Here is a 14,178-nt window from a genome sequence, read left to right as displayed (position 1 = left end):
GTCCTGAATCCGCTTCGAATGTTTTTTGCCTTATTTTGACCTCTTGAATGTGGAAATTGTCTGAAGAATTCTCCCGATTATTGAAATCAATAACTTCACATTCATACGGAAATAGCTTATGTATTTTCCTTAATGTTCGATACGTTCGTTAAAATCCTTGCGTGAGCTTCAGTCTCATATTTTACTTTTCGATTTGAGGAATTATACTACAGTATTAAGCACGGTCAAAAAAAAATACACTTTAGTTTCTCTAATGGTCGTTTTCGTTTGCATCGAGTGATTTCGAAATATTAGCAAAAATGTCATTTTTTATACACAATATAATGCTTGATCGGAAGGACATCTCGAGCACTGACCGATTGAACTATTGCTACGATGTATAACGTACATAAATAACCGACGGTAGCTGAAGCGAAAATATGGTCGCGAAGTTATCGACAGCCAGAGGTCTTCCCTAGACCCAGATTTCGAACCGGCTATCAAGTTCGTTTTCAACTTTTATGTTTTTTCTTTGTCGCATTGCGCATACTTACAAACATAAGGAGCTTCATGGCAGAATAATATGCATCTTCGAAATCTTATCAAAAAGAGATAGAATAAATCGGCAAAATTCGATTCAATTCAATGGTTTGGTGATATTTAGAAGTTCCTAGAATTCATTTATCAAAGAAAAAATGAATATGTAAACGATCTTATTGCAATACTCCATTGAATGGTGCTTGAAGAATTTGTTGAAAAAAATTTATAGTGGAATGAGGTCCGAACGCTGGACGTATTTACAAAAGGGTTTTTTTTTTTTAAATAATAAAAGAGTCAATATTTTCATTGCAACACCATACACCAAGGACGACCATCGAATTATTTGAAACGAAATAGTAGCATAGTAATTGTGGTGAGATTGACTAAGAGGGTAATTTTTAAATTTGATATTTGAAAAAACGATTAACTACTTAATGATTCAAATGCAATACTTTTCACCAGTGTACAACCTCCAAAATATTTGAGAGACAAAATTTATATAAGTGATTTAGAGGGGTTTAATAAGAACTTTTGATGAAAACTCCTCTCTGATCTCAAAATGAAACTGCAATATCGGTGGTTTTGAATAGGGAAAGAATCTGCAGACTTACCGATCGTCGGTCATTTCCTTACTACTTCATTTACAGCGGCGACGTAATAAACATCTTTCTCTAGCATTCTAACTAACCTGTAAAAAACAAGGCGTTAGGTGGTATCAAAAAACATAGATGTAAACGCCAGAAGTATATTTAAACTGTGGTTATCATATTCAAGCGATGAACTCGACTATGTGGAACAAAAAAAAAGTGTGTTTGATGATAGTATTATCGTGTACTGTCATTAAATGTCAGGGGTTGCACGATAACTTTGATCTAGTTGCAGCAGCAGTTGGGTAATGTTTATATTTGAAACTGTACACATGACCTGAGTTCTGACCGGTACAACTGAATTATGAAACTTGTACTAAATTTTGAAAATTGTTACATTTTTATATTTTTGGTGACTTTGACAACTCAGTCTCGATAAAGAATATGAGGATCCTCATTCATTTTACAAAAAACCCCGGGAGGACGAATCGTACAGTTTTGTCCAACAAATGTTCGTAAATAAATATGAAACATTTACGTTCTTTTTTACCATTGTATGAAATTAAAAACTGAATATCTGTTTGTTGTTTGTACTTAGAAGCCATTACATTGGCGAGGATCAAAATAGCAGAGATCATTGCGGTCCTTGTGAAGAAGAACTTCGCTTGTGCAAAATTAACATTCGCAATAGACCTTTACAAACTGATATTGCGGATGAACTGCTCTCCAGACGATTTGTCAACACAATTTTATCCAGAGCAAAGCTTGTAGTAAGTAAAGCGTCAAACTAATCTTAGAGAATAAATATCACTTGTATTCATATCCATAATTTTATTAAAGTTTTAGCACATCTCACATCCACAAAAATCTGGAAAAATGAAGTATTGAGAAGACAATCAATGTACAATAATAAAATGAACATAACATTATTAATGACGCTAATATCTAGTATATAGTTCTTCGAATTACTTGTAGCAAGATGGAGAAATGTTCAGCGGCCACTTGAATATGGAACTCACAGTTGCAGAGCTCCAAGATTTGAGGGAATTCGGAGAAGGAAAGTTGACTCTAAGACAACTTGATCCCATACTCAACAATATCATAAAAGCTCCAGCCAATGATCCAGTCTTTGAAACATTCAAATTCATGGTGGATTTAGCCTCAGTGCTTTATTCCATATGTTTATCAGTATTTTTTTTTGGAATGGAAAATGTAAGAATAAGAAAGCATTGAATATTTCATCAATTTCATTACGATCAACCACTTGGTAATCTCAATCATATGACTTACAGACAGAGGTCACTACTTGTATCTTAGCAACTTTATATGTAATACTTCTTTTAAGAGAGAAAAGATACAGTCTGTTCAAGCTCTTAACTTTTGGCACTGTTGTTATATTCATTTTGAGTTTCTTCATAACCTGGTGGAAACTTGTACAGGTAAGCGCAATGATAGAATATTTTTATGAAACTTTTAAAAGATGTTACCTAGCCATTATTTATTATTAAATGATAGAAAAATATGAAATGTTTTCATGGAGGATTTTAAGGTCTGATAATTCTTTTTTTTTTTGCATCCGAATTGGGAAAAATCTTTTTTGTAATTCTTTTATTCGAAAACCTTTTTTTTACTTTCATGTCTCAAAAGAATGCAACAATAAATCATTCAATGTTGCAAATGAAATACTTGGAGATGCCCGAACACTGTCGATCAGATGCTTCATTGTGGAGCAGTTTTTGGTCTTTCTTTCGCTGTAAGTATTTAATCTTCATGCCCAACATCATCTTCGAATCAACAAGAAGATTTTCATTTAATTAAGTCTGAAATTTGCTGTAGAGGTAAAACTTTTGAAGTTTCGTGTTGATTAATATTATATTTCACTCGTTTATAAATAAGTAAATGAATCATTTGAACATGTTCACAAAACGCTTTTTTTAATTCATGTGAAATAGTTATCAGAAACTATTTTCAAAGAACTTATCTGCACAGTGAAAGCAAATGAATACCTAATAATTTCACGAAGATTCTAAGTACAACGAGCTTCTTTTTTCAAATTATTCACATTTTCAAATGTACAAAATTTGTTTCAGCAAAGCTATTGCTAATATTTGAAATAAAAATGTATTACAGCCTCGGAAGATTGTAAGAATTATATCGCAGCGAGGACAAAGAATCCATTCCTTGATGTAACTCCAGCACAGGCACTGTCACATATGCTGTCGCACGTTATTTTCGAGCCTATCACAGTTATGGGCAAAGCTATTTCTGCGTTTCTTCAAAGTCTTACCGGTAATAACATTGATATCGATACAAACTTGAAAATCATATGAAGCTTTAAATTCCGTTCCAAATGAAAAGGTTACAAAGTTAATAAAAAATTTGGGAATTTATTTTCCACGTTAAAGAGAAAACTGATTTCGTGTTGAAATGTTCGGTATGACAACTTTTCTATGAAACTCGATCGTTCTATTCTATCATCTCAATTTTCTTTCTGATTTGAAAATGTACATGAACTTATTGCGAACCGCTGAGTTCAAAAACGCAAATCGAACAAAATTTATAGAAATAATTCGTATGGTATTCATTCTTGAGTTGAATTTATGAGCTCAAATTTGAAACTCAGCTCATACTAAATAAGTTGAAGGCTCGGATATTCTTATAATAATATTCGCAAATATTTGAATTTTGAGATTCTATTTGACAGTTTTTTTCTTTACAGCTAACATGTCACCGTTCCTTGGTGGAATTGTGCAAATCGCAATCTGCGTGTCGTGTCTGCCAGTATTGGTAATTACTGTGATTTTATTGGCTGGGGGGTCGCTGACACTCGGAGGATTCGGTCCTCTTTCTTTCCTCAGCTTGAGCGGGGCAAAAAAAACGGAGAGTGAACGACGTAGAGCCATCGATAGTAAGAACGAACGACAGCCGGTAGAAATCTTATTAAAAGTACTTGAGTCTTGACTTTTACAATGAAGCCATCATTTTCGTTCACCCTTGGAACGATTTAGTAGTTTTCTGTCTAAATTGTATTGTTTTTTTTTGCCGAATTCAGATACAAGCCACCAAACCAGCGGTAGAGAATTCGTCCATTGCAGCACCAGGCCGATCAGAGATGCTGAGTTTAGAGAATAAACATAATAAACTCAAAAAAAAAGGCAAAATCACCGCTTCCGCATCAGAACCGATAACGAACGAAACTGTCGGTAATGCCGATGATACGTCGAGCGTTGATAACTCAGAATCTGAATGTGAAGGTCAATCAATCAATGTGAAACTGTGTAAAAGTGGCGTTAGTGATGTTAAAGAATCCCAAGAAATCGGAAGTGGCGATCACGCGTAAACAAAATTTGTTACCACTTCTACACGCGTTTACCTCGAGTGATTGAATAATTTACTTCATTATTTCATACGTGTATATATGTTAGTATATTAACAATTTTTTTTCTACCTATTTTACAGCAATGTAATTGATACGTGATAATAATGCTAATGGAATTTTTACTCGTCTGGAAGATAACTTCCCATTTCGTATCAATTTTTGATTACAGAGAGAACTTTGCTCTGTGTTATTGAGTTCGCGATTTTGTTTAAGTTTTCGTTAAAAATGACATTACGCTTAAAGCTTTCACCAAGAAGAGAGACTGATGTTAAAAAGTGTCCGACGGTTCTTCAAAACTTCATATTTATAATATATTTTCATCATCTCACAGAAATGAGATTATAGAAATCTTCATTTTTCCCAGATTAACTGTGAATGTATTTTGCAAGTGTTTGCAGAAAATGCATTTAGTTTTGTGATCATTTTGTTTATTTAATCACATAATATTTATGGGTACCTGTCAATTTCATTTTATTCATCTACCACCAATTCGAAAAAAAATATCCTTTCACTGTTTTGAAAAGTCTCGAATTATTAATGTGCACCCCGATTATGAATTATATAAAATAAGTATGCCAATGGATTTATTAATACTTATAATAATTTATTCGCAAATAAAATTTTACTGCTTCTTCTGAAAAGGCAGACAAACTTTCATTTTTATCATCTCTCAAAACTGAAAAGAATAAATTTTCATTTGCATTGTTAGATTGAAAAAAAACGTTGTCTTTTGAAGAATTTTATCAAGTTAATGAAATAGTTTTAAAAAATTTCAGTTGAAATTTCAACTGTCACGAGTGAAATGAAGACTGCGAGTTCACGAGCCGAGTTTTCGAGGGTACAACAGTTTTTTGTTCATTCTTCGCTATTGTTCAGCGGTAATCGAACCCGTGTAAAAGTTATGATTGCAGCATTGTAAGCGTGCACCGTTTTGAGGGGTACGTGCTACAGCTTCAATAGCGAACAACCACAATATTTTGTATACTATACCGGAACGATCAAAGCGTACGGAAGAATCTTTTTAGAGTCATCAGTCCGTTAACATCTTTTCATATGGACGGTATATTATGTACAATGAAATATCAAAATGCTACGTTGAATTGTAGTATGGATGATCTGAAGATGGAATAAAAAAAATGCGCATGTTCACAAGCGGGCCCATCACAGCGTTGATTATCCGCCCAAAACTTTTGGAAAAGTTGCAGTTATTAGCCAGTAAATGATTCATCGATATTGCCACTCAAAAACATTTGAATGTCGATAGGAAGCAGATGAAATAAATTTCCATTCTTGTCTCGAAATCATGTAGTGTGAAAATATCTAGATCTTCCGAGTTTGAGGAAATAAAATCGAAAACAAAGGATCAAACATAATCTTCTAACTATAAAATATTATTGTTCTTCTCTGTTCACGTGAAGATTCTTGTTACCGAATTGACAACGTGGCGTCCAACGTTTTTCGCTGGAAAGAACACTTGTTTTGGTTGTTATAGAAAATTTGGAGAGGAAAAAATTTCAGCATTTTCCGATAGCGAAATTGAGAAACAAAAGATTGTTTTAGAGATTGTTCTAAAGACTCACGGAATGTTGAAATTTTTCAAAAGAATAACTTAATCGGCATGAGGGCAACGCGAGTGGCAAAAGTAAATATAAAAACAACGGAAATGGAAAAACATCAAACATTAATAATCGTGGCCAAGTGAATAATTGATGAAATTTATTCTATATCAAAATAGCTGTTCGACGAATTCTATTGCAACGCAAAAAATGGTGAGCGTGGATAAAAAATTGACGAGTAGATTATCTGCTCTGTGGCCAATGTCTAGCCATACTCCTAGTCAAAGAGCCCAAGGCAATATCAGCTCGTTGCGGCATCGAGTGTGAGGTTGACCCGAGAAAAGGTTGCATTGCATTCATGAAACGAGTGAGAAGGATTTAGCGAGGTGGAAGCAGGGTGTATGGTTGGATCGTTACAACGCCTAGCGTCAGAGGAATCCTGTAGCTGGTAGCTGATTTGTGCATGAAACTGGAGGAAGGCTGCGAGGGATGGATTAAAGGAACTTAGGAAGGTGCTTTGTTCACAGCGGCGCGTGGTTCTGATCATGAGCCACAAACCCGGTCTTGGATCTCCGACTCTCAGAGGATTCGGTGCGTACACGTGCACAATAAACACATGGTGAATCAATTCTGAAAGGGAGCTGGAGAGATCCGGCTAAAGATATATATAGATCATGAAAAAATCGGAGGGAGGGAAAGAGAGAGAAAACTGAAGAAAAAATTTTAATGGGGGAGCGAAAGGAAAAGAAAGAAAGAAAGTGGGATAGAAAAGGAAGGAACGAAGGCCAATAAGAAAGGAAGATCGATCTACGAAATGTGAGACACGAATGTGAGGCGAAGATGGAAAGAGTGAACAACAGAGGAACTGAGATCAGACAAGAAAAAGACGGATTGTGAAGGAGGCAGATGAACAGAGGCAGCGCCAGTGAACCAACCAGATGGATGAAGCTCAAGGAAGAACGAGAGAGAGGGAGAAAGTAAATTTTGTGGGTAAGGATCTATGCAATCTCTCTTCATAGACGCACCAACGAACCGATTTAGTAGTAGCACTATCGAAATAACGAAACCCATCTCATATCGGACTAGTTAAACGCGCACGATTGAACCAGAAACGCACACGAGACACACACACACACACACACATTATATAGAGAATAGTGTTTAGTAAGCAAGAAGAGAGAGAGAAGGTTCATAGATCCACAGAGGAAATTCATACTCGTTGCACCCGGCTAACGTACACACAAGATTTCTCCTTGCTCGTTGGACCACGTAGGCGCACCTGACAAGACCTGTAAACAGGGAGAGAGAGAGAAGGAGAGGAAAACAAAGATGCTCTACGGAACGTGAGTACAGGAGGTGAGAGAGGATCGAAGTTATGGTAACAGCATCTGCACCCTCGCTATTGATGGCTTTTTTACGGTTCACTCCACGTATGTTCATTTACCGGAAATCAGAGGCATCTTGAATGAAATCATTCGAGCACACGCTTACACGGAGGGAAAAAAATGTTTGGATTTTTGAAACTATCCAGATTAAGAGTATGGATCAGTCGACTAGCCTCACTTGGAATTTTCGAAATTTAAATTCGCTGGCACAGTTTGACCGATTAAAAAAAGGCTCTGTCAGCCTTCGCAAAACGATGGCTAAAATCGACTGACAGAGCCTTTTTTTAATCGGTTAAACTGTGTCAAAGAATTTCGATTTCGAAATTTGCAGCTATCTCTCTCGCACTCACGGTTGCGACATACCGACTGATCCATCCTCTTAATGGATGGTTACTGTACAGAAAATTTTCAATGTTTTTCATCCAATGTTCTTCAATAAATTGTTCGAAATTTTGAAGAATTCATCCTCATTCAAAGGACAATTTACTCGAAAATTCGCCTGTCAATGAAATCAAGTTATTCTCTAATCATTGGAAGTATATTTAAATCGAACTGCAATTAGTTCAATTTTTTACTCGTATAACGAAAACGAAAAAACAGTCAAATAATATTCAATCTACTTTGATGTGAATTAATAATTTGAAAGATGCCACACTATTTTTCTAAAACAAATCCATCATCCTAGGATCGAATCCAAACCTTCATTTGGAATAAGTGCCTTTTTCTTTAACTTCACAGCTTCAGTGTTTTTTCGATCCCGATTTTATAAACACGACAACATCTTGCTCATATTAATTCGTATTTTCCAAAGATTTTCGACTAAATTGAGTGTGTACATGGTCCACTGCAGAGTGAATTTATATAATTATTCATGCAACGGTTTGAAAAAATGGTAGGATATCATCGTATATCTATATAAATATAATATGTATAGGATCGGATATAATAAATTCGAAATTCTTTATTTTCAAATTCAATTTCAAACAAATTACAATATTTTTTTTTAACTTCGTAAAACTAAATAAAACTTCTTTTTACGACTTCGTTTTCCGAAGTTCACGAACAAAACTGTCACTTCTCTTGATATTTTCTTTTTTCTCACTTTCAATTATTTTTTAAGAAAGAGTTGTTCTTTTTATCATTGCTTTTTACAATGTGAACATGTCACATTTTGAATACATCTTCTCTTCCATGTTCCGTTCCCACATACATATTGAAGAATAATGCGGGATCCAACTGCCCGGTGACGGACCGACACCCTGCCGAGAAAATGAATAAAAGTTTTCCATAGGATCAAAAGACAATTTTTTTCAAATAAATGAAAATGAGTGACTAAGTATTTTTGACATCATATGTTCCACTGTAATGAAATAGGGAAATATATTTCCTAAGTAACACTCGATCGTTGCACGACAAAAGGCACCAATAGTTTATCAATTCCATCGATAAAGCTCTCAATGGAACGAATGTATTTTAGTGTTAGTTGACAGCGTTGATATTTTGTTTGCCGTATCCTGTAACTGGCTCCTTATCGTGACGGACGACTTTCTTTACTTGACGTATCTGAATGCTCGATTACTCAAGAAACTCGTTTTTTTTTTTCTTCGGAAAATGTTGGGCCCACAAAAAAGTGAGAAATTAGAGTTACTGGACGCGAACGGATCGCTCTTTTCCATGTCTGCAGGTGTCAAGGAACGAAAAACCTTTTGCGATAAGATAATAGAAAAAGATCGAGCGAAGGTCTGACCAAGAATGCATCCGGGTCGGGGCCAAGTTTAGAGGCTTTAATTACCGGACTCTCTCGGGCTTGAAAGGCCGCTTTATCGCTTCGTATTATCTCGGCGTTTTTTTTCTTACGACCCGCTTAATGCTAATAACGGATTCATTTCGTCGCGAGCACGGCGGTTAATTTTACTTTTGTGATGGGAGGGGGAAGAGGAGGCCGAACATTTCCAGCGACACTTTAACCATCGTTCCAGTCATACGGATCTTTATGCGCATGCATATACACACAATCTTCTGTTGATCAAGCCATCAAAACGTATCTCCGTTCTTGGTGTATAATTATTTCCCGAATCCGTTACGACCATCCGTAATTATAGAAGCGGCCATTAAAAAGCCACTTTCCTAATTTTTCCCTCCGATCCCTTTTTTCCTGGTATCAAACACGTGCTGTGAAAACCACGAAAAAGGCACACACCTGAATAAGCGATGGAATGTTAATTCGACAACTTCATTCGCGCGCGCGACTCAAAGTAACGCATTTTTATTTGTCATCAAATGGCCATCTTTCACTTTCACATTATACGGCTTCATGGATATTCAATGTGAAAACCCTTTTCGAAGCGTTTTGATGACGCTGGAGTCCAACGAAATGATCGAAAAAAACTCTCCAATAATTCCAGTAATTTTCCTATTTTGTTCCCTGCCAAATTTGCGATTCATAGTTTTTCAAGCTGCACCAACGATTCGTGAAATAAAAAATTGGTGAATTACAAACGTTTTTTTCGTTCATTTCGTTGGACTCCAACGTTGGAAACTTCAGCGTCGTAGCGTTTTGAGAATTTTCGAAATTATAGTAAGTCGAAAACGCTGGTTACATCGTTGATACATTTTTCATGTCAATCGTCAATCTGATTTCATTTTATTCGGTGTATCGTGTTTTAATAATATTTTTCAACACCTGTCCTAAACGTTCGGTTCTTGATTGATGCATAACAACTTCAACAACTACGAACATGTTCAATTGATTTAACCACAGCGTGCCTCACGAGCTCTGCTCAAAATTTTACTTACACCCTTTACCGCAATGAGTTTTCAACCCCGAATCGTATATTTAAAAAATGACAAGTGAATTCTCCATTTTATTGAGATATTCACTTTGAGTATATTCCGATCTTTTGACTTAGAACTTTTCGTTCTTCACTTTATCAGATCGCTCTCAAATATCGACGCACTCTGTAATCAGTATTTGAACATGGCTACTTCGACATTGTGTTCCGCACGTACACTAAGTAAGAAAAAAAGTCATTGGAACAACGAAATGTGGCATTACGGGGTGCCAATAAAATATATGACCATCCCAAGCTTGAGTATGATTAAGCGAATAAAAGAGTTTTAGATCAAACTTTTAGATACATTCTCTCCGAAAACATTGCAGTTAAATGAAGAAAACTTCCAATAACATCAGTTGTTATTGAATCAACAAATTTTTTCTCAGTGTACCTCTTTCTCCAAATTTTTATGTCAACGTAATGCTCCCAACTGAATAATATATCAGAAATATGAATAATTTGTCTCTCACTTCGATCTACACCTGCAGCTATGAAGTCACTAGTAAAAAAACGAAAGATATATGTACAATCTGATCGTATAGCTGTACAAAGGAAGAAGCGGAATGCTGAGGGAGCATATAAGTCGAAAATATTGGCCGATAATGATTGTTCTCTTTGTACCCGATGCTGCGAAAGAAATGGAGGATATTTTCTACCTCTCGGATTCCCAGCGCAGGGATGAACGTACGCCCTGAAGGGTCCAGTCGCCGTGTCATCGTGTCATCGATAATTGATGTATGCCCCGGACTAATGGCTGTAATTACCTCAACCTAATATCCATCCCAGAATCTTCAGCCCCATGGCCACCATACGTATGTAACTATATCTACATACATACATAAATTCATGTAGATGCACATTTGTGTGTATATGTATATGCTTGGGGCTAGGTATCCTCTTGCTTCAAAGCTGAAATCTCTTCCGTTCCTCGATCCACGAGCCCTCCAGCTCTCTTCTCGGTCTGTCTGTTCGGTTCCTTCTTTTACCCATTCTTCATTTTTTTATTCACTTCACCTCGTGTGAGTTTAGACCTTCATTATATCCATACCTGCTGATATTTACAACTGCACGACGTGAGTGTATATGCGGCGAGACGCATAATAATTAGGATTGATAGTCGTAGTACACGCAGGTGTCAAAAATAATTAAAGAGTTTGACAAAAGTACGGAAATCCAGAAAGAAAATGAAACATGAAAATGTCCGAGTACGCAGATTCTGTAAAAAAAATGAAAAATAATGCATAGAATATAAATGAGTGGGAAGGAAAACGCAAGGACTAGAGCAGAAGAAAAATTCAAGGAAAGTATTACAGACGTAACTGTTTGAGAATGGAGTGAAAAGGAAAGCAATTAAAGATGATGAAAACGCATAAATCTGAAGCCATATTAAAAAACTTGACAAAATCCGAAGTTAAAGATAGCGAAGAAGGAAAGAAAAGAGGAAGAGAAGACGATATCAACGATTTTGGAGAAGATAAAACGGTGTAGAAGAATGAAACTGAAAAATATACACGCAGGAGAACGTGTGAAACATGATGAGCCCGAGTAAGCGACGAAAGGAGAAGTGAAAGAAAACGACAGTGAAGGTTTAAATAAAAACGACGCGTAGAGGTCAATGGGAGAGCGGGAAACTAAAATGAAGCGGAGAAGGAATAAAAAGAAAAAGAGAAAAAGTAGGGTGGGGAGTGCATGAGGATGAGAAAGAACAGCAGATAAAAAGGGAAAAAATTAATTAACGACTGCCGCATCGAGAAAGTCGGACCGAGAGGACCAGGGTAATTAATAGCGTGATGTTTTGCCCTGAGAAAGGATTGACGGAGTACCGCACCTTTGCATTCTTTTATACCAAATGCCCCTTCCATATATCCCTCACTTACACGTACCCATATGAATACACACATTCATAAAGATTCCTATATTTATAGAAAATTTGATGTATTGTAACGGTGAGTATTTTGGATGGTGATGTCCTATGACTGTAGGAACGAGTACGAGGATATAGACAAATAGATCTAGTCGAACTCGAGAACGAAAGTGACCTTGTGTATCATTGGTCGTTTAGCTTGTCAGCAAGCTCATCAAATTCTAAATGGATGTGTTGTTTTTCGGTGTTCGCATTGTTCGAACCTTATAGAAAAACAAAAAAACTTTTCTCTATTCGGCTTTCACGCATCGTTGAAAAATTAAATGTCTCTTAAGGTCTTCCTTTCACGAACCCGAATATTCTACAAATAACTGATTTTAAATTACAGTAAAGTAAAAGTCCATGTGAACCATGTGAACAGATTGGCGAAATTTCAGGTCAGATTATCGAACATTTAATAAAGAATTAAAACTCCAAAAATCGTAAAATTTATACGGGAGCTTATGAAGATTCTATCATCACTACATTTCTATTCAATTATTCATATACTACTAAATTCCTGATACAAACTGTCTCATAGAAAGAAAAAAATGTGAGGAATCCACAGCGACGATAAAAACAAAGGGTTACCGAATGTTCAAAAGAGATATTAACGATAGAAGTTGGAAAAATGGCAGAGTAGAAGCTTGTCCCATATAACAGTGACTTCTAAGAGGTTAGAAATCAGTTCGAATTTCGAGTGCCCTAGTTTGCGCTACCAAAAAATACAGTCATGCGAAAGGAATACCTTAAGTTTAATTAGTATCGTCAAAACTTCTACTATTTCTTAATTTTCATGCACATTTTTACAATTGTTTTTATATATACCGTTATTTCCTTGCTATTTATACATAAATAATATTCTTATTGGACTTGGGCAGGGGGAAATTTAATCTGCCTCGGACGAAATTTTTGATAAAACCAGAAATCTGCTCCTGATGTTCATGTGCACATGCAGACTGAGATATACAGCTCGTAATAAGCTTAGGCAGAGAACGAGGTCTCCTCACGATTCGGTTATTCATGTACACGTATATGCAAGTGTATCATATATAGGGCGGAGCGCGTGACTAACAAGACTATCGCCACTGTTCTTCGAGTGCAGAAGCCTTTAACGTGGGTGTGTGAAGTGAAGCCCGCTGGATAGGAGCAGCAGTCTGTGATGTCTGACTGCGGTCTAATCTGTCAGCATGCGCATCGCTACGTATGCACTCTACCGCCAAGCGTATTCAGTCGACTGGATGCTGTGTGCTTTTTCCTCTTTTCCTCTCTTGTTTCCTCCCCTTCTCGCTACTTTCCTTTTTATCTTTTCTTCTCTTCAATACTGTTAGATGGATTGGTTACGTTAGCATGAAAATTTTGATTTCATATTAAAATTCTGTGAGTTGCAATAGTGTCTATTAATTTTAACGGCAAATCGTATCCTTGCCAAAATTACAAACGAGTTCTTTCCTTTTCTTTCTGATTTTCGTATCGTCTTAGCTTATAAAATAATAACGTTGACTTTTTGTATGGTTTACTTTTGTCGAAGTTACTGTTGTTTTGAAACATTCTGAAATTATGACGAACTTAACAAGCAGTTGTCAATAATGAACAAAATATTGTTGCGATCAAGTTGAAGAAATAGCTTCATGGAATCAGTACATTTTTTTACTGTCATTGAGGAGGATGAGAACTGTACTCATCGCAACAATGTATAAATATCGAATAATAATTTCCAATTTTGCAATAACTGTCGAGTGGACAGTCTTGTTTACGATCCCAGAAATTAGTCAGACCTTATACATTAGCATCGGATCTATCTAATCTCGGACGCATCGTGTCCCAAGGGATGCTCGAAGGGCTAATTCACCCCTCAGGGACTTGAGAGGTCATACTTCTAGAATAAATTGAATCTAAAGGATATTCTATGTCAAAACGATTCATGCTCGAAGAATTTTATCTAAATAGGCTCAAGCAGATAAGAATAAAACAGGAAAGTTTTATTCGCAAAATCTATTAGCTATTTCATAAGA

At 36.1% G+C, this 14,178-nt stretch overlaps 1 protein-coding gene across 3 annotated transcripts; it reads left to right on the top strand.

Annotated features, from left to right (window-relative positions):
• Window positions 1-1,169: 1,169 nt before the first annotated feature.
• On the top strand, window positions 1,170-5,637 carry LOC122414548 (uncharacterized). Of its 3 annotated transcripts, none has more exons than XM_043425935.1 (9): window positions 1,170-1,411; window positions 1,537-1,617; window positions 1,705-1,876; window positions 2,082-2,318; window positions 2,399-2,545; window positions 2,754-2,859; window positions 3,237-3,395; window positions 3,826-4,034; window positions 4,159-5,637. In XM_043425935.1, exons 1-9 carry the CDS (start codon window positions 1,296-1,298, stop codon window positions 4,444-4,446), a joined length of 1,515 nt encoding a protein of 504 aa, XP_043281870.1. In that variant the 5' UTR covers window positions 1,170-1,295; the 3' UTR covers window positions 4,447-5,637. The 3 variants fall into 3 exon arrangements, with proteins under 3 accessions (XP_043281870.1, XP_043281860.1, XP_043281878.1); XM_043425925.1 differs by having other exon boundaries at window positions 3,826-4,052; XM_043425943.1 differs by having other exon boundaries at window positions 3,826-4,014; window positions 4,159-4,260.
• Window positions 5,638-14,178: the final 8,541 nt, after the last annotated feature.

The sequence above is a fragment of the Venturia canescens genome, chromosome 1 (genome assembly GCF_019457755.1).
Source record: "Venturia canescens isolate UGA chromosome 1, ASM1945775v1, whole genome shotgun sequence".
Lineage (NCBI taxonomy): Eukaryota > Metazoa > Arthropoda > Insecta > Hymenoptera > Ichneumonidae > Venturia > Venturia canescens.
This window is presented reverse-complemented; position numbering and strand designations above follow the sequence as displayed.